The 21,754-nt window shown below is 35.4% G+C and overlaps 1 protein-coding gene across 7 annotated transcripts in view; it reads left to right on the top strand.

Annotated features, from left to right (window-relative positions):
• Positions 1-21,754, top strand: part of CCDC141 (coiled-coil domain containing 141) — a 73,942-nt gene that overhangs the window by 11,274 nt on the left and 40,914 nt on the right. For 6 of the 7 annotated variants that reach the window (XM_065840379.2, XM_065840376.2, XM_065840374.2 and 3 more), the window contains exons 4-8: positions 8,507-8,698; positions 10,507-10,615; positions 11,789-12,042; positions 14,460-14,579; positions 19,127-19,321. In XM_065840379.2, coding sequence (XP_065696451.1) covers positions 8,507-8,698; positions 10,507-10,615; positions 11,789-12,042; positions 14,460-14,579; positions 19,127-19,321 — 870 coding nt within the window. Of the gene's footprint in view, positions 1-8,506; positions 8,699-10,506; positions 10,616-11,788; positions 12,043-14,459; positions 14,580-15,101; positions 15,193-19,126; positions 19,322-21,754 lie in introns of those variants that run through there. The other variant, XM_071811143.1, reaches the window with a different exon arrangement.

Genomic DNA, 21,754 nt, shown 5'->3' with positions numbered 1-21,754 from the left:
TCGAGTCCAACCATAACCTAATTCTGCCACTAAACCGTGTCCCTAAGAAGCTTGTCTATACACCTTTTAAACACATCCAGGTATGGTGGCTCCACCACTGCCCCAGGTAGCCTGTTTCAGTGCCTGACAACCCTTTCCTCTTGTCCTATCACTTGCTACGTGGGAGAAGACACCAACACCTTTCATGCTAACAATGGCATAACAATGGCAGACAGAAATAGATGGAAAAGGAAGAGAGCTTTCCAAAGTGATCTCTTTCCAGAGCAATCCACGATCCAGTTCTGATGAGAATATTGCTCACTGGGAGCAATCAGATCATGAACTTCATCATGAAATGGTGAATCTGCACTGAACCTGGTCATGAAAGGAAGATGGTCAGGTGGAAGTGAATGAACTTCAGTAGTATAATAACAGAAATATAAAGTTTAACAATCAATATATAAGGTGGTACAGTTAAAAGTGAATAGCAAGTATTTGTGTTGCAGCCTTAAGTTTACTTCTTGACTGTGGCACAGCTATTAACCCTTATGGCTGTGGAAACAATCTAGGAACCGATACTTGCAACTGTTCTGAAGACAACCAGGAAGCGTAAGTGGAAATTTAGGATTCTGGTCTTCCATACTGAAAAAAGCTGACACCAAGCTGAAGGTAGGTACACAGTAGGGTACAAAGAGAATAGTATAATCTAAATTCTTAGAGAGGACTAAGAAAATGTTATGTTTGGATCAGCAGAAGGACTGAGATTATCATAATATATTGCATGGGTAAACACCACAGGAGAGCAACTGCTGAAGCTGAAGGCTGCTGCTTGCATAGGAATATATATAGCACATGCAGATCATTAAAAGAAATAGGTTGGAAAAGGTTTCTAACTGTCAGAGCAATGTCCCAAAATAGATTTTTCAATGGCAATAAAAGGAGTAAGAATCCTAGGTGATTTTGATTAACAGTAAGAAATACTTGTGGAAAGGACTGTCTGAAATTATTCTTTGTAAGACCCCAGGGACTGAATTTGATGACCCAGGTGTTGTATAAGCTTAAGAGAGGATGAAAATTTATGCATCTTTGTTTTCTTGATGTTTTTCACTTCTGAAGTCTTGGTGGTACTATAGCTAATAATTTACATCTCTGTTATTCATGTTGACAAATTTTAGTTATGAATTAGATTGATTCAGGAGCTGCTGCCAGTTTAAGGAGAAATATTGGATAGTATTTCAGGGGGAAAAGCATATTTTATGATGACTGGATTTAGAAAGCAAAAGATACAAACTTTACACATGTGCAGTTTTAATTTTTTTTGAGAATCAAGTCAATAAAGAAGTTCAGGAAGTGTGAAATCTATTTTACTCATGAAATTATGACTACCTGAAATATTTGCATTTTTCATTTTAAAAATAATTTGAATTTCTTTAACAAACAGGAATACCTTCTTTTTGTAATGAGACTGGTAGAATTAAATTTTGCAGATGTCTGCCACTCATGAAAATGAAGAATGAAAGTGCAGGATTTTACCTATTTTTAATGTATATATTTTCATCTAATCAAATTTCTTTCAGTTTTGTGATGTGCGAATTGTAATTCTGTGGTATGCTATATTTACATTCCTACTTTTAGCTAAGCCTAGAGTATAAAATTGTAGTAACTGTACCAAGGTAACTTTTGTACCCAAAAAATACAGTGGCTCCAGTGTTCCTAACTACTGTAGTACGTGAACTAGTATGTAAATAGTATACCAAATTATATATATTCTTAATCATGGCTACAGTTCTTACTGCGGTAAAAACTACCAAGACTGCAAACACAAGTGCTCAGAATTGAAGAAGGGACAATTTTAATTTCATGTTCCCTCAGTTCATAGGGTCTTTCAGCCTCTGAAACACCTTGCTGCAGATTGTATGTGCTAGAGCTCCTCAGCAAAACTTTTACTTTGTAATAATATATTCTTCCTCCCTGTTAGTTATAGAAATGATCCATTTTTATGTTTTAGTTGAAGCTTTCCAGAAAATCCGGTGTGGCACAGATCCTGTTACATGAAGTTTCTTTCTGCTTTGGGAAGTTCACAAGCAATGGAATCTTATAGAGAAAGACAATGATAATTTTAAGCATTGCAGTCTGCATTAGGATTCCATGAACTAATGCTAAAATACCATGACTTTGAATTTTTCCTTCAAGTCAACATGTCAGAACCACCAGAAGGGTTCTACAGACTTGTGTTCTACTGTAACTTGATTGCATTTGTATGTCTGCCTCTCTCTAAACCCTGTCCTCATAAATCTTGTCTTTTCCTTTAGTTTAGTTGTGATGTTAGCAGCTCCATATGGTGTTTTGGGTTGCAACATGCTGTATGCTATCGGCTCTAGGAAATTTAAACTCTACCTGTATCTAGTCTTTCATTTTCTCCAGAGTTTGCCAGTCTCTGGCTGCTTCAGGCTCTCTGGTTGCTATGTGTCTTCTCTGCTTTGTGCTCCAGAAGTTTTCTGAATATACACCATAGTAGTGTGATGGGAGAGGTCTGTAGGAAATCACCTTCGCAGGTCATGTGAGAATCTTCTGCATTTCCTCAGCAGGGTCTACCAGCATGGGTCTTCTGAAGCCCAGACACGTCTAAAATTTATTTTCAGTCTTCTTTCCTTTAAAATAGTCTTTCAAATGGCAGCATAAATTCCATCCGCCTACTGATGGTTTGTTGGTTTTTTTGGGGGGGGCTGGTGCTTTTTCTTTTACAGGAAAATTTTGTTGGTTTTGGAGAAGCTACTAGATATTTTTTAAGAGCCATTTAGGTTAAACTCTGCATAAAAGTATGAGTGAATTGAACATTAGCAGTTTTACTGACGGACAGATTTTTCATATAGCAGAAACGAAACCAAAACCTATAATGATTGCATAAAATTCTAGAGTAACAGAAATATACCTTAGAAATGCCTTGTTTATTTTTTTCCCCACAGCTTTATTTGCTTTGACAGGGTTTAAATATTTCTTAAATGTGCTGTACAAAGGTTAAAGTGAGGCAGTTCCTTGGCCTTAGAGCCAAGAAGTCAGGTTTTTTTCTCTTCTGTGAATAATATATACTGCCTGAAAAACATCTCTCAGCTGTGGAATGAGCATGGATTTAGTAAGAACTGCAATATAACTCTATTTCCTGCACTATAGATATTTTAAATTTTTTCTTTCTAAATTGAATTTTAGAAATTGAAGTTTATGAATTGAAATTCAAATTGCACTGAAAGGATAAATAAGGAAACCCAATTACACTGAAATAGAGCACATTAGGTCAAATAAGTAGACTAATAATTCTAGCTGTATATGCTACAATTATCCTTCTTTAACTATACCAGTAACTTTAGATATTCTTGTATATTTGCATGTAAGTGGTTACGAGCAATGAATGGTTTTGCAAGGTCAAGACAATGCCTAAACTCTAACTGGATTCAGTACTTAATGATTTCTTCTGTATATAAGTGGATGAAGGTGGAACCATGAAACAATTCAACCAGAATTGATAGGATAAGGGAGCAACTGGGAGGGGTCTGAAGAAGTTGAACAGTATTGTGTATGGTAATTAAAAACTTCTGGATATTTTGCTGCATATGGGTAATGTAGTAATTGGGATATTGGAAACCTATGTTGTTTCTGTTTTGTATGTTATATTCTGAGTTCTGACTGCAGGTTGTCTTATGCTTACACTTTGTGTGGACATCTGTGAACTCACTGTAAAACAACCAACTCAGACATAGCTAGCAGTGTAGCAGCGGTAGTATGAAGCACAATTACCCACCACTTGCAGTAAAATTGGCCTGCCGGACTCTAGATGTATACCTTTAGAAACCTTTAAGGGAAATGTTCTATGTCCATCAAGAACAAGGCTGGTTCATTTGCAGCTGGTACGTTTCTTGTGCCCAAAGCCAAATAATGCTCAGTTAAGTTCCAAGCATCCTGTGGCAAGAAGTGGTAATCTGCAATGGGAATGTTCTCAGATCTTTTTGAGCTGTACTGCACTGAGGGATTTACAGTGCAGATGACAGAAATGCTTGGCCTCAGCTTTTAGTGAAGATACAACCTCAGCGAAGGTAGTAAAAACAACTTGAAAAGTAAATATTGCGCTTGCACTGAGTTCCAGGTTACTGACACTGCATTGAATGAGCGATTCAGATTTTACCAGCTGCACTCAAAACAGATACTGTAGTGTAGACTTACCCATTGCTGCACTGTTTTCTCTGAAACAGTGCTGTTGCTAACTGACAGCACTGTGGATGAGCATGCTCAAACTGGCAAGGACAGATTAAGAAACAGGAGAGGACTTGTTTAAGCTAGAGATGGCTACCTTAAGGTAAGTTTAGTGTTGGGGTTATTGTTGTTGCAGTAAATACAGTGCTTGCAATGTATACTCTTGCATAAAAGTATGATTCTTGCACAGTACCATGAGCATCAAACAGTTTATTAATTGTTGTACAGTTTTGTCAAGTATCTCACAGCTTTTTCCACCTGGTAATTTTTTTCATAAGCTTTCCAGGTGAAGAGAGGTGTTAATTTCAATTTATTACAATACAATGAGATCTTTGTGATCTATATTAACTTAAAAAAAAGAAGTTCAAAGGCAATCAGCAGTAAATCTTTATGAGCAGTGGTATTCAACATATTGTTAACTCTTGTTTGGATCCATTTTTTTCGTGAGATAATTGGAGGGAAGCTCTTGCACCATCACCAGGTGCTGCTGAAATGCAGAAATGCATTTCTTCTGTCCCAGGTTCTCCTGTCTGGCTCTAGTTTCCTGTTTCCTTTTCTCAGCTGTGATTATGTACAGCCAGGGGTAAAAGTGAACAGATGTTTATAACGCACAGATAAATGCCATTTTCCATGTACCCCTGACAAGATTTTTCTGTACTCTAAGCACTTCTAGAATATTTGACTATGTAGGAAGTTTGACTTGAGTTTTCCGACTTGATCGGGCTATAGGATGTTTTGGATTTCATCTTTTTTTTTTATTGCTGCATAAACTGACTTGAGTTTAAAATCCAGAAATTCAGTATCTTTCCTGTTGAAGATAACGCTGAAATGAAGCATGAAGTTCAGGTTCACATACTTAATGTAACTTTTTTGCAGCTCTATATAAGATCTACCAAGATTTAGAAATATTGTGACTAGTTCATGGCTTGATATGCTCCTTGCAGTAGAAAGTTTATTATTTTCCCTAGATCCAATCTTAGCTACATAACATTTTATAGATAATGTTGTTGAAATGAGAGAATTCTGTATCACAAGAGAAACACAAATATCTCAGCATGTCTGAAAGCAACTTTGTAGCCCATAGACTACAACTAAAATGCTTACCTCTAAATAAGAGGGTAAACCGTGTGTTAGAACATGAATGCTGTCTTTGGGTTATCTCAGCCCTGGGCTGGAACATCTGCTGAATTGAGCTTGAACAAAATGCAGAGGGAGCAAAGAAATAGGACAAATGGCTTTTTCAGTCATAACTGTCTCTGAGGCCGAGTGGTGTGTATGCTCCACACTACTTTGTTTTTGTCCTCACCTGGCAAAGGATGGCTTGAAGAGATACACTCAAGTTTTCCCTCTTCACTAAAGCCACACTTTGCAAGTTGGAAATAAACTGGGGGGGTTTGGGGACTCCAGCTCTTTGCAATCCTCTGAAGTGGCTGAAAAGTGACCTGACGGAATCTCACCCATGGTATCAATTGTTAAAACTATGGGTTCGGTTTATGCTTTGTCTGTTGGGGGTAGGTAGCTGCCCAGAGAAGCAGGTATCCTCGCCAGTTTACAGTCTTCTCATCAAATTTTAGAACAATCCAAATGACAAAAATTTGAACGCTGCATAAAAGTGACTTGTTTAGTATTTGAATTCTGACATGAACTTGCACTTCATACAAAAAGATTGTACAAGTTGAATCAAAATGAAAGAATCAAAAACCCACATAGGAGGTAATTTGTTGTTTGTCTTTAAAGCTTCTATGAGACTTTCACAGGGTCTTTTCTTCTAGGTGCTAGGAAACAAAACAAACTTCCTTTAGATCTGTAAGCCAGGATTCACCCAACACAGGTAGCCCCTGGCTATTAGTTATTTTTCTGATGATGGACAAAGAGCTTTGTTGGCTCTGAAGAAATTATGCATATATTCAGGAAAATCCAGTATTACACGGACAGCATAATTTTTATAGCTTTGATAGTACAAAAATAATTGAGAAATAATGATGCAAACCAATAAAAGAAAAACCAAGAGAGAGTGGAAAGAACTGTGTTAAAGATTGCAGTGAAAGATGGATTCTCATTTAAAATTTTCATGAGCTCTTTTCATTAACTTATCATTATCATTGTTTTGATGAAGCTGGGTTTTAAATTTTATTAATTGTATAACCATATAATCCCTGCAGTTTAAAAATTACCATGAGTCAGTGCTGCTCTTTTTTTATTTCCAATAATAAGGATTCTGACTGCTGCATGTAAGACTAGAAAAACACCTGCAGCAGCCCTTAGGTTCCTTGTCAGCTAGATAACTATTCTTGAATAAAAGTTGACTGGAGTACTTTGGATTGTATTTCCAAAACCAACTGTTTTTCCTCATCTGACTCTTGTCTCATTGTGGCATAGTGGAGATATAAATCAGTTGCTATCAATTGTTACATCAGAGTGACAGTATCTACAGCATGCAAATGACCTCATTTAAAGTCAAAGCATCATTGTAAGGAATGTTAATTAGATTTCTACATAAATACAGAACAGGTAGCATTTGGGAGATTTGAGCTTTTCTTACATTCCGAGGCAGTCAGGGTGGGATTCAACAGAACAAAGATAATTGGTTTTGTAGAAGGATTAGAAAGCAACAGTTCCCATTGCTGGTATTCAGAAAATAAAATGGAGTGTGTATTGTTTTCTGGAGCACTGGCTTTTCATCAGATGCCCTTTTTGATGTGTTTGTCACCAAACAATAAGCCTGCATTCATGTTGCTGATAATGGCTTTCCTATATACTGTAGAAAAAGATGGATTTGATGGAGCTGCTCTTATGCCTGTTAATTTTACCACTGTTTTCATAGTTGGCTGTCTCTAAAGTTAAAATGATTAAATTTTTTTTTTTTTTTTTTCAAAGAAGAAAGCAAAAGCTCCATAGTTTATTGTATTATTCTAACAGTACCGTGTTGCTTTTTCCATGCGAGCCACGGAACCTGACACACCAATATGATGTTCACAGAGTTCGCTTTATTGTCGGACCGGGCTAGCTTTATAGCAAAGCTGCCCTGTCTACGCGCCTTACAACAACGTGATTGGTTGTAACTCGTGTCATACAATAACATGATAGCCTGCATGTACTGTCCACGCGCTCTGCACGCGTGTGTCCGGCGATTGCTCACTCATTATTACCTTCTAATGGGGCTCCTTTCGTTTCTTTTGTCTCTGGCTTCACCTGTCAGCCAGGCTGGGACAACCCCATCCCCCTGGGGCGGGGCGGGGCTCTGCCACTACAGTACCGTTTTTAGAGACAACTGATGAGCCTCTTTAGTTCAAGCCGGCACCTTTTGTAGTATATAAGGTCTAGGGACTACTGGAGGTTATAGTTCTGCCTTTAGAACAATAAAGCCTTCTGCAATTTCCTCTTTTCTGTTGGATCTGTCTGGAGAATTTGAAGTTTTCAAATTCTTTAGCCTTTATTAGAGTCTGTGTCATGAGTATGAGTTATCATAGATTTTAATTTGCCTAATATAGTTTTATTTTCCCATTACACATTCATGTGATAACACCTGTAATAACAGCAGAAATTGACACTGTATTAATTCATGCTCATGATAAAACTTAGATGGAAGAAAAAAAAAAGAGTATAGAACAAATGCTAACCAGTTTTTCTGGCACACTGAAGATTTTTAAAATTAGCTGGAAATGGCCCAGCAGTTTTCTTTCCCATGGTGAGATTAGGAAAGGCAATGAAACACAGTAGAATTATTTTCTTGACAAGAGAGTAATATTATTTGATGGCCAGCTTGGGCAATACAGAGAGCCAAACTCAAAACATTGCATAAATTTTGTGTTTTTCTGGAGAATACATGCATATGTTCAAGCTACTCTGTCTGGATTGCTTTGAAGTCATTGGAGGCTTATGGATAAGTAATATAATAAAACTTGTAATGAGAAGGAATGTAATATGATGGCATATGAAAGAAGATCCAAAATATCTGCATTTCTACCACTTCCAGGAAGATCTGTGTTTAAGGAGATGTAAACTAATTTGAATCTAAATATTACAGATAGAATGATAAAATCTCTTAACACTTGTTTTTAAATGAAATTTCCTAATAATATTGCCTCTGAAGTGCGGATGAAATTCAGAAGCTTGGTGTGAAATGTGCAGGAGCAGCTATGCTCCTATCACTAGGAAATGGAAGTAAAGCAGGAGCAGGAGACATGTTTATTAGACCCACTGAAAAAGCAGCCAGATATCATTATCAGAACAGTGTTTTGGTTTCTGCTTACTTATTTCTTCTTTTTTTTTTTCTTCTCAGGCTTTAGAAGATCAGGTATGGGACCTGCTGCATGAAGCAGACAAGGCTGCAGAGGAGAACAAAGAAAAGAGTCAAGTTTATGATGCCATGGCAGAGACCCTTGGAGATGCATGGGATGGCCTCATAATTATGTTAGAGAAACGACAGGCACTTCTGGAACTTACTTCAGTGTTCTTTGAAAGTGCTTTGGAGGTTTGTATTCAATTCAAATGAGTCTTAATTTGAAACCTTCCCCATCTTACAGGTACTCTGTGCACTGTAATTTTACTCTGTTATACACGTTCATTGCATTCTTAAAGGCTGAAGCAATTAAGAAAATAAAAATCTCTAGATGCATCCTTCATTTTGTGCCTTCTGGATAGTTCAGGATGCAACTGAACAAAAAACCAATGTAGACTTTAAGAAATACCTTTGTCATGATGTTTCCAAAATTGTACTTGGCAGAAAATGACAGTGAAAAACGGAACTGGACCAAAACCTGTAATATGTGACTATGGACATTCTGTAGAATACTTTCATTCTTTATGATTAAAATTATTTAGTGGTAAAAAAAGCTACCTTCTCAGATGCCTTTGCTAATGCTTACTGAAGATTAGCCACTGAAGGTTTTACATTGAAATATCCATACAGCTATTGTAATTATGCAAACTAAATATTAGTGTAACTTGCCAGTCCTTTACCTGGGACTTCTGTGTACAGATGTGCTCAAAAGCTAAATTGTGTGAGCCCAGAGACAGATTTGAGAGTGTTGTCTTTCTCTGTTTACCCATTTATCTATATCTCCTATGCTAATTCACTGATAAACAGGGAGCTCAAGCAGAGGGGGGGTTCCATGCCCTGTGTGTGTTCACTCTGTGTAGCCTCACATTCATTTCTCCCCGCATCCCCATAGCTTTGAAGACTTCAGTAATTCTTCCTGATAATTTTGTTTCTGCAATAGCCCACTGCCACTATAAATTACAGAAGCAACCATTCTACTGCTAACTGACCTAAGAACTCCAAAGGCAACAATCTACTAATTACTGTGTCCTGATTATATGTATTATACAAAAAAATTAGTAGAGAGTTTGCATAAGTATCACCATGATAAATTCTGTACTATCAAAGTTTGACCTAGTGCAGACTAAATCCCTAAGGTACAAGCTGAATTGCCCCTGCAACAGGCTTATATCATTAAAAGAAAATGCAGCAGCCGGAGCACGTCACCAATCACACTCATTATATACAGAAGGGAAGAAGAAATGCAATATGTGTCTCAAATCTCTCTGAGTTACTCACACTTGGAATTGCACCTGCAAAGCTGGAAGCCAAATGAAGAATTCCAATCTTAGTTTTAAGAATCTCAGCAGATTGTGAAATATGCCCCAGATCTCCCTGAAACACAGCATGTTTCAATATTTAAAATATGGAACCCATGGAAAAATGGGCTGTAAAGGAGTAGCCTAATCTCAGTCTTCCTTACAGAAATGCTGTTTTACCTACTATAATTAATTACAGTGTTTACCATAATATTAGTTATCTTAAATTTCCTACTCATTCTGCCTTTGAAAGATTGCTTTGAGGATGGTATCTGTGTCTGATGTTGCCCTTAAATGTTCGGTTTGGTTTGTTTTCTGACTATACTTTAACAGTTGGAAGAAGTTATGGGAAGGAAACCTAAAGCTTCATTCATGTTAAATTATTTTACCAAAGGCTTTTAAATTATCAGATTCTTCCATAAGAATTTATTTTCAGTAGGTATGAAGACTATGTAGGAAAGATGATTCATAAAGTGACAAACTGTAACTACAGAGTAAGTCAACTGAAATTTGGATTCTCAGTCGATGCGAACCTCAAAGAAACAGAAGATCCATAGAGTCCACAAAGAATCTGTATATAGCAGTCACTTTTCTCAGGAATTTACAAATTCTCATGAACTTTCCCGATAACATAGATATTACAGAGTTTTGTAAAAGAAAATTATACTGTACTTCTTCCCACCCTTTGTTTTCTTAATGCAGTTTGCTGTTAAAATTGACCAAGTTGAAGATTTTCTGAAAAATGCCCAAGAGTTTGACAATATTGACTCTTTGAGAGAACTCCTTCTGCAACAAGAACATCATACAAAAGGTACAAACAGTATCCCACTCCTGATGATGTGTGATTGTGCACTGACTCTTTGATTTTACTCTTCCTGTGTGTATTTAAAACAAACAGAACAAATATGAAAATACTATATTTGGAAAAAATATTGGTGAAATAACTCTGTATTAGTCCTCCTGAAAGATATGAAACTGGTTTTGAGCTAGATCTCTCATGTTTTCATCTTTGTTGCTGCAGAGCAGCTAGTGGAGTAACAGTTTAACTATTTTTTGCTATCTTGAATGCCAGATATTCTTCTCAGGAGACTAAATAAGAGAATTGTACTCGGTAACTCTAATATTGGTTTTGGGTCTTCCAATTCGATCTTCAAGTGCTCACTGTATAGCAATTTTGACTTGGAGTATCTGGCAGTAATTTATTGCTGAAAAGAGGGTCTATAAGTGTAATAAGCAGATGAAATGGCTTGCCAGAAAAAGACTGCTTTGATGGGGATAAGCCTTTCCTGGAGGAAGGTGGTTGCAATTGATTGGCTTCTTAATCTATCTTAACCACATCAAATTTGGAAAACTGATATTGAACTATTTGTTAAAAAAAACAGTGTTTGTATTTTTTTTCTGCAAGAAGGATACTATCAACCCACTCCAAAGTAAGATGGCTGCAAATACAACCTTTACGATGTATTGGCTCTACCGGTATGTGATGAGTACTTTATCACAAATGTTTGTCATTCTGATTAATATCACCTTTCTGGAAGGCAAGAAGCAAAATGGACAGGCTTGTTGCAATAAACCCATGGAAACTAAACTCTCTTCTTAGCTCTTGGTGACTGGAGAAGTGGAGACATTTCCCTTTTGCATCTTCCCTAGGTGGTCCATATGAAAGGCAGTGATCTAGGGTGCTTTGGCTTGAGTTACCAGTACAGATATTCAGCTGAGAAGATGAATGTTTCAACTGTTTGCTGCTTGTCATTTGTTGCTTCACTAGCAGCTCCTTGGAAGCATTCCTTCCTTAGACTTTTCTTCATGCCTACCTTGCCTCTAATTCTGGCATTTATAACCTGCTCCTGCGGTGCAGAAAAATACATTACAGTTGTGTATGCAAATAGATATGTAGGTTTAAAAATATTTGAGTAATATTTGAAACATGCTACTAGAATTACAAATAACTTTTTCTTTTTTCTATTACATTCTATTCTTACAGAGCTTTTAGAAAAGTCACTTGCACTTTTAAACAAAAGCCAAGAGCTAACTGAATTCATAGAAGATTTCAAATGTGAGGGGCCAAATGCAAATCCGGAACTGATTCAGGGAGCCCATAGCAGCTGCTTGAAAATTGACAATCTCCTTGAAATGCTACAGGACAGGAGACGACAACTGGACAGATTCCTTAAACATCAACGCCAAGGACTGGAGCAAGTTCTGCAAATTTGTTTGTGGCACCAACAAGAGAACCAGGTAAGACATATAACATTAAGGGAAGGCACAGGAAAAAGAAACATCTAGCAACTGTTTTACAGTAGAGACTATCAGAGAAAAGGAGCTTAAATATATTTATTAGTCCAATATCTCTGGGCCGCTTCCTTTGATGAGACCCTAACTTTTGAATATTTGACTTTGTAACTATAACATCCTCATAATTTATTTTAATATAACTTTAATTCCTTCACAATTACTATTTCTGTTATGTGGATCCCTCCTCTAAGTTATCAAATATGGTACTTCAAACTAAACTAGATTCCTTTCGGGTTGAATTCCCAGCACAAACAAACCTCTAACCGTGAGTGATAATAGTAGCTGGTAACAGCAATTACAACTGCGATGGGCTGGTGCTGGGCTGGTCAGTTGAGGAGAACATATAGCATAGTTAGCCAGTTGGGGTGTTTGAAAGCTGAGAAGTGTTTTGTTCTCAGAGTCAAATCAAAATTCTCTGGGGCAGCATAGTGATTGCAGGTTTTCCATACCTGCAACCTATTTGTCTCTTCTTCCTCCCAGCTTAGCTCCCATTTTTTACTGAGTTTCTCAAATACAACTTGGTTTTGTACCTTCCATTCAGGGCTTAGGTACATTTAAGTCTTACTTGCTCTTCCTCTTTCCAGTCCCACTGCTTTTTTTCCTTTTCATGCCTTATCTCACAGCATTCAGATCAGATAGCTTTGCTCTCTTTGTGTTCCACATTATTAGAGAAACTTCTGCAATGCAGGATTACTCTCATTTTCCTTGAGAAATACTACATAACTTCACCAACTCGTAAAAAGACACGAGGAGATTCCTGCTCCACCTCTTTGGATGTTAAGTATGCTGAGGAGGAATTTATGCAAATTTAACTGCCGAAGTCTATGACAAGACTGAAGCTGCATTATTTTCAGTGTGCTGTAAATACACTGACATTTTGTATGGGCCTCTGACAGGAGAGTCCCGATTGTAATGCCTCTGTAAGTTTCCTTCTTTGCCTCCAAAATAAAGTTTCCCCCTGTATCAGAGGAAAATGTTAGAAACTGTTAGCAGTAGTCCGTTCTGTAGGCACTAACTTTGTCCGTGAGCTTAAGATGAGAATCACCTTATTAAATAAGCCTTTGTAATTTTGCATAAAGAACAAAATTGTTGAGGTACACGAGCAAGCTGACAGCCTTATTTCAGGAGCACTCAATATCAGTAGCTGCCAGAAACAGAGCAATAATTACTCATTAATAAGACAGAAACAAAACCAAAACAAAAAAAACCCGACAAACCCAAATAAAAATAATCTTATGCAAGTGTCATAATCTTATTATGTAGTTATAAAATAATAGCTGTCAATAATAATAAAAATAGTAAGAAGAACTACAATACAGGAGGCTGTATCAATTTCTGTGCAAATCATTAGAAACCACCTAGTACTTGCTTAGAGATGTGTATTATTGCTACTGTTACTGGTTTTGATTTTTTTCAGTATCACCACATAGCTATACCATGAAAGAAAGATCCTCAAAATTATATGTTTTTTCAATAGAATTTATTCTAACAAATTTACAACAGCTACAACTGAAAATTCAGTATCAGACTAACTCACTATATTGGAAATAGGTCCTATTTAGATCCTTCTCTACATTAAGAGGTAGTAGATGTTACTACAATTACATGATTGTGTCAGTGTCATTCTGTAGTATATAAACATGGAGGAACATTCAAAATGGAAATATTTCAGAAATAGCTTGCTGTTGAAGAATAAGGGATGTATATAGATCTGTGGCATCTTTTGGAGCCAAGCACGCTTTTTTTTTTTTTTTTTTTTTTTGAATCATGTTGCCTGAGATGTTAAATGTCAAGATTTCATAAAATTTACTGGGGAATTCTACTTGTCCTCATCATGAGGCATAAATATTTGGAAGTCATGTGGAAGTCATATTTGTGTCATGGTGTGGTGGTGTTCTGTGGGGTTTTTTTTTGGTTGTTGTATTCTTGCAAAAGTTCTCGGATTTATAGTCTTTGACTGTACTCAAAGGGATATTTTTAAGTTAATGTGATTCTAGGGGAAAAATGCAATATCTTGATCATGTTAAAAAAAATAGTTTTATTCTATCTGTGACTATAATATGATTTTTCTTTTACTGTGTTAATTTATAATTTGGTCATACTTCATGAATACATTTTTGTCTATTTTGTTACATATATTCCAACATGTATTTGTTTTGACCACAATTCTTCCTTCTGCATTTGTTAACATTTAAATAATACAAATGTAAATATGTGAAAAAAAACCATAAACATTAGGCATGAAAAGTTAAAGGAATAAAAATTAGGGCTGCCTTTGTAGATGAAACTGTCTTGTACCTATGTTAAAGACAGTTGCTTCTAAAATTTTTCACTGACTGAATTACTTGTTATTTATTTAGGTAACCTCTTGGTACAAGAAAAACATCAGGGATTATTTTCACAAGCAGAACTTAGGCTCATCTCTATTGGAAAATGAAGAGTTACTTCAAGAGCTTGAAGAAATGGAAGTCAAAGTGAAAGTAAGAAATATGATTATTCATTGGTGAAGGAACTTTAAGAATAAGTAGCAAAACATGAACTCAGAAATTTAGTAATACATAAGACATATTTTTCTGTATGTCTAAATTTTTTTTTCTTCATTTTACTTCTTTTAATGTAAGCCTTCATGTTTCTCAGTGTTTTTCTCATTTAAAAATTTAAAAGCTGTTGATACAGTAAAAGAAGAGTAATCTTTGATGTTGTTCAGATGTTTATTCAGTTTAGTGGTCAAGTTCCAGACTGGTAGCTCACATATTAAACCATGTTCCAAAAAATAAAGAAATTTTATTAGTATATTACCAAGTTTTAATGTTCATAAAGGATAAAAAGCCAACCACTTTTACCATAATTGATTGTCACTGAACTGTGTACATGATTGGAAGTGGTATTTACCCACTTATTTATTTGGAATAAAAGTAATTGAAAATATTATTTTAATTGTGAATACCATTTTTTCCAGAAAATAATTCAGTTACCCTCACTCATAAAAGCAAGATGGGATTAAAGAAAATGCTTGTTTATTTAAAAAAAAAAAAAAAAGTAAATTGTGTATATTTAGAACTTCTTTAGATACTTCAAACATGCTGTCTTCAGGTAAGTGCTGTTGCTGGGTCAGGATCATTCCTCACTGAATGATTTTCAAGCAATTGTATTTGGATAACCCAGATGACCAAGTAGGCTTTTTTTTTCATCCTAAAACTATTCCAATAGAAAAAAAAATGCCTTTTAAAAGGTTGTTGTATTCATAGCAGCTAGCAGGTTTTTCACAGTTCTGTTTCTTTGTAAGCTTTGTAGTAAATGTCTCAGGTTTGCCTCTTTGCATAATTTTCAGTTAACAGCTTCAGGATTGTCATGTAAGCAGAATACCGTAGTATTTTTTATGCTTCTCCAAGCAGCATGTCAGAAAACACTTTTTCTTCATCTAGGGAAAATGAGTATGAAAAGCCAAATTCTGCTGCAAAGCCTGATCAGACCTTTGGCACACGAAAAGCAGGAGATAAACAGTAAATGAGTAAGCTGTGAGGTATTTCCTGAGAAACAGGGCCCCACAAAACTATTTGAGGTGTCTTAAAGTATTGCTAAATTTTATACCTAGCCAAATGATCATTAACCTTCCTCAGATTTCTTATTGGAAGGCTATGCTTGTAATTTGTTGTCTGAATTAGAAATTGTATTGTAAGTTGAGAGAAGGAGAAAAATATGCATTTTCATTTTGTATAATAATCAATTCATTTCATGGTTGAGCATCCAGAAGCTAGCTTACAATGAAAACACTGATTATTACAGTTTCACCTAACAATTCCTCTCCCATACATTATGAAATTTGTAATTCATATCATGTGACTGATTTGCTTTTCTTTTTCCTTAGGGTCATTTAAAAGTGTTTAGCATTAATGTTTGTTATGCATCCACATGAATTATGATATAGAAAATATTACCTTTAGCCTTCTGCTGTTCTTACTGGCAGCATGTTCTAGGAAGGAGAAATGAAATTCTTGAAGTGGATGCTACTGAATATGTTCGTTATTCTTATGATTTGCAAAAAGAGTGGACACATTAAACTATATACTGAAAATGTATTTCAGAAAGCTGAGTTATGTGGCTTTGTGCATTAGTTTTTACAGCACTGAACTGCAGACATTGAGACCAGAATAAAGGAGGAGCCTGGCATCTTGATTTTAAAATTTAGATAAAATATAGCAATCAAATGTGTATTCCAGTCAATATTTGCTAAGAGTTTAATATGAGGTGTCATCAATGCACAGAGCAGTCTTTTACTTGTATGGTTCGAATACACTGAAATACAGAACAACCTTGAAATGAGCTTGGTATCTTTGCTTAAATTGTTCAGAGGCTCGCCTGAGAAGGATTTACAGTCTTCACACCCTGTTTATATTACTGTGCCGACAGAAGAAAGGAGAATGGTTACGTTCTCAAGGTGTTATCTTACGGTGAACCTCACCTTGCTGAGAGGAGAAACCAAGGATTCAAAATTGGGAAAAAAAAAGCGTAACCCTCCCAAATATTAAAGTGATTCCTCCCCACCCCCCCTGCCCCACCTCTCCTGAGATTTGAGAGCAGAAAAAAGGTAGATTTAGGAAAACACATTTCAATGAGGAGGTTTGCTGGCACCGATTAACTACTTGCTGTTATATTTCTATGTGTATCAGAGGTGCACGGCATGGTAAAAACAAACTGCTAGCACCACTTTGAGGCCAAATAACTTTAGAGATTAAGAAAAGTGGTATTCTAAATGATTTGTATTTTATCTAGTTTCTGCCATGTTTAAGGACTGAGCAATGCTGGAATCAGTCCTCCTTTTAATAAGGATTTAGTAACAAGATGGAGAGTAGTTCTGTGTTTTCTAGTTCTGCATGCTTGTTGGGTCTGGAGTAGCCGTGCTAGGTAATAACATGCTCTAATGAGGTTTCAGGACAGTTCTTGATGACCAAATTAAATGTCACTATCAATAGTATTAATTGCTGTATTTGTTGCCGTTAACATAAGGATTGAGAATGTTATATTTACCTGCTTTTTTCACCCAATCTTCTTTAATAACAAGATAAAGTTGTAGGTATTTGTTCAAGACTTTTACTTAAAGCCAGAATAATTTTACTTCATCAGTTTTAACACTCTTGAAAAATACCTGATTGATCAAGGAACCTAGAAAGAGCTCATCTTCCTTGCCAAATGGAAGAGTGAAAGCAAGTGTTTAAAAGACTCACTACTGTGAGGAAAAGAAAGAACAGTGACATGCACTAAGGAGACACATTGAGTATAAGTGTATACAGTGCAATGTGTCTTTAATAGGTCAGAGGAATGCACAAGCATTTATTGAAAAGTCAAGGTAGGCTTTGTGTTTCCTTCAGGGAAAATGTGTAACAAATATTTTAGTCCTGACAGATTGTTAGAAATTTAACATGTAGAAGGCTGAAGTACAGAAAAAACTGACAAAGATTTTTCCACTGCATTTCTGTGTCCTGTTGATGGAAAGTATAGGCTTTTATGTGTAGAAACATTCCATTATGAGTAGAAAGATGAAAAAAGAAATTGTCACTAGCTATTTTATAAAAAATTGAACCAAATTTGAGTAATGATCAAATAGGATAGCAAATGGCTCTAACTACATTTAATACCCTCAGAGATTGCGCAAGGTTGTAATGTTCATGGATTATTTTAAACTATAAAGTATTACAATAAACTATTTTTTTGACCTTGTGTGAAAGGTTGGAGAAGAAGCTTTCCTCACTATAAATGAGGCAAAATTTAACCTCTGCTTTAAGGTCACCTAAAAGCTGCTATTGGGCACCTTGTAGCGAACAGATTTATGGACATGGTTACAGTGAAGTCCTCTTATAGGAAATTGTTTAACTGCAAGTGGAGTAATTTTCTTATAATTAGCATTGCCTGCTGTAATTATAATACACATTGTGATACACTGAAACAATTCAGAACTTTTTCGGTTTTCTGTATCTGCTTCTAAGCTAGCTATAAACAATTTATTTTTCTGTTACATGAAAATATGCATTTATCATTCTTGCATAAAATATTACTTTTAATTATTATAAAAATAGTATATAATAACAAAATGAGGATGCATGTATTCAACTGCACTTTCTTCGCCTTTTTTTTTTTTGTTTATTATTATAAGTTCCAGTTAAAAGCTCCCAAATGCAGTGTTGTTTGCTAATTCTCATTTACATCTATTTGTTTATGTGTAAGTGAAATTTTTATTATAATCTAGCCATGGAATGCATTTGGTGCCAGTTATTCCAGCTGTAAGTAGTGGAAAATGATGATATTGTGGTGCTGATACAATTGGTGTTGGGGGTCCACACCTTATTCATAAATAGGCCAATTAAGGTCTGTCTATGGAGAGACGTCCTTACTATTTTTTCCCGGGATAAATTCTTCAGGTAAAAAAGATCAAATACAGCACAGCAGGCTGTAATTATCCTGAAAATCCTCATTCTTGCTGAATATTACTTAGGACGAGACAGAGACAGGGTTTTATTTTATAGAAGGAGAATTTTGCATTAAATAATACAGTACAGGATTTCACTTAATTAAAAGGCTGAAGATGATTGCATCCAGATCTCAGAAGTGGTTAGTGGTTGTTATTTTAATTTGAAAGAAAAATAAAACAAAAAAAGTCAAGAAAGATTTTGCTATAGCAGTTTATCAGTAATAGATAAAATGAAAAAAAAAAAAAGAAACCTTTGGATTACTTTCTTTTTATTTCACTAGGAAGCTGAAGGTGTCAGTTCAAGTCCTCAGGGAATACAAGGGGATATTTTTAAGTGTTTTCTTAGGAGGTGGTGCAGTTTCATTGCAGGATATTCTAAAACAGCAGTGTTTTTTACAACTATACAAGGAAATATAGGGGGCAGCATTTGGCCATCAGGTGCTTGTTTGTGGAAGAGCTGAATTTGAAATATCTCTGAGAAGGCTTTTGGTAAGGGTTCTCTAATAGAAGGTATATTACTTTTCTATGAGTAGTTGATTAAGATGGAATTTTTCCTGTTAGGAATGGATTTTGACTGTGGAACAACTGGAAGCTGAGGCACTCAAGATCTTGCTTTCAGAGGACTATACAGAAAAAGAACATCTAAAGCTTTCAAATCAGAAAATCTGTCTATTGCAACAAGAAGTGTGTTTCCATATGGAAGAAAGGAAAGCCCTGCTACAAGAGGCCAATGACTTCTTTCATACTGCTGCCAAGGTTGGTAAGAAGCCAAGTCTGTAATAATAACCTAATAATACAGCTGTCAGTGTGCTCTTGAAGGCTGATAAATGTGGTATATGCAAATGCAGGTTGCTAAACTGTTTGGAGTGGAAAATTACGAATCTGGTTACCCTTTAATATTACCTTTCACCTCAAATTCTATGCAAAATGACAAATGCATTTTAAATACATTAAAAAAAAAATATATATATATATATATATAGAGAAGAGTCAAAGTAGTGCTGTAAAATCTTGAAAACTTCCAATTTCCCCTGAAATATTAGGATGTTGAGGTGGGAAGAGGATGACACAGTTGATTTAAAAGTTTTCAAGCTAAAATCGTTGTTGGGCAAACTCATGGGAACAGCTGAACATAGAGTTGATTAATAAGGAATTGAGGGAGCTTAATATCATTAGTTCAAATATGTTGATATATGTCAGGTTAACAATAGATTTTTATGAAAAGACCAAATAAGGGTCAATAAAGGTGGAAACTGTGTTATAACAGGCTTCTGTAAGGTTGAATTACTGCTGTTTCATGTATTGATGGTAAGAGTAATACAAAATCAAGCCACTTCAAGATGATTCAGAGCTAAATCTGTTTTAAGCCTTAAAACTAGAAAACAAATAAGGATATTTATCAACAGAAGAGCTTCCAGTGGAGTACTGTGGATTGCTTGCTAGTGTTTTTCTGCTCGTAATATTTGTCATTTATGTAAGAGTCGTAGGTAATGCAGACTGGCAATCTATAAGCATTTATACAGGCAAGGAAATTTTAATAGCATATGATTTTTCTATCCAACAGACAGCAAAATGCACAGACAAGTGTCAAACTTTGCCAAATTCCAACTACTAATAGACCATATGTTTTAAACAGTGAAGAAATGAACTATTGGAAAAATTTGCCACAGTTGTATTAGATTTCTCATAACTGCAAACTGGATTATAATTTTTAGTTAAAGCAAGAAATAATTTAGTAATTTGTTTGGTTTACCATATAGTAAAAGTAAGTTCTGTTATTACATTCTGGTATTAATACACAACAGTTTGTTAAAAGAAATTTGAGTTAGAGCTGAAGACTTAAGCAAAGAACCCTCTATCTCATCAGTCCTTGATTTCAGTAGAGACTTTCCTCAAGCCTCTTCCAGGTGTGTGCTATGAGATCAGAGACCTGTCTTTTAAAAAATGGCTTCTCAGTTTTGTGATTTGGGGTACAAAGCTCTTGAAACTTTAAGTCTTTAACCAGTGGTGCTGACTAACTGCCTGTTACAATGAAGTTCAAGAAAACAAGGGTTTGTGTGCTTTTTGGAAATACTAAGTGCTTAGACTCTGCTATCTGAAGGTGTCCCATTGGATTTTAAGTCTCTGATGATTTTGAAAATAAGGTGATACATAGGAAAATTTTTCACTGAAAAGAAGGAACTCAACATTAAAGATCAAAAGTAAAATGTGAAATCTCTCTGATTCTGTTTTACAACAAGCCTGTTCTTCAAGGCCATGTATTTCAAGTATTATTAATGATGAAAACCTTTTTTCCAAAACTTTTTAGTTAGAATACTTGTTAGAAAATGTTGCATTTTAAGATATGCAAAGACCAAATGGTCTTTCTATATTTTCTTTAAGCATATTGTTTGCAGACAATGTATAGAAGCTTTAAAAACAGATAATTTCCAAGGATAGTTCCAACAACAATCTTTGAACAGGCATGGGACTTTGAAAGCAATACAACTATATGGAGCCAGATGACAGCAGAAAAACAGAGGATGTACAGAGGGCTTATATCCTTTACTTCCTTGAAACGATCTCAAAACCATGACAAGTAGATGAGGAAGACAGACTGAACTAAAATAAAACTAAAGCAAAATCAAATAACTAAAGTGCATGTACATAATCACAAAACTGAACAGACTGGGAAAAGTGCATAGCGTGATTTTTGTTGCTTCTTTAGAATTACTTAAAATGGATTCCAATCAGAAAGAATGGTCAAGGTAACCGTTAAAAAAGAAACGTAGGGAAAAATATCAAGAATCTTTTTGAATGACATTTGGATTTATTACGAAGGTTTTATTTTAATAGGAGAAAATGTCAAAATGACTCAGGAAAGAAGGGTATTATTTCTGCTCATAGGAATTATGCCTGTGTTATCTTCAGCGTGTTGGTGTTCATTTAAATTACAGCTTGTAAGGTCTTGCTAGCATAACTATTGTTTTCCCTACTATTCTTCCATGCAGAAATTAAAAAAAAAAAAAAAAAAAACAACACCAAAACACCCTGTCATTAGTGTTAAGCATTTAGATCATAAATTACAACTGTCCTGCATCTTTAACTTCTGAATATATAAGTTGTGAAGTATTTTTGTGTTATCAGTTGATAGATTAAGTGATAAAATTTCTAAAACCATATAATACAATTTATGCTCTGGTAACTACA

This window comes from Patagioenas fasciata, chromosome 7, assembly GCF_037038585.1.
Source record: "Patagioenas fasciata isolate bPatFas1 chromosome 7, bPatFas1.hap1, whole genome shotgun sequence".
NCBI lineage: Eukaryota > Metazoa > Chordata > Aves > Columbiformes > Columbidae > Patagioenas > Patagioenas fasciata.
Note: the sequence above shows the minus strand (reverse complement) of the source record. Positions and strands in the feature narration are given on the sequence as shown.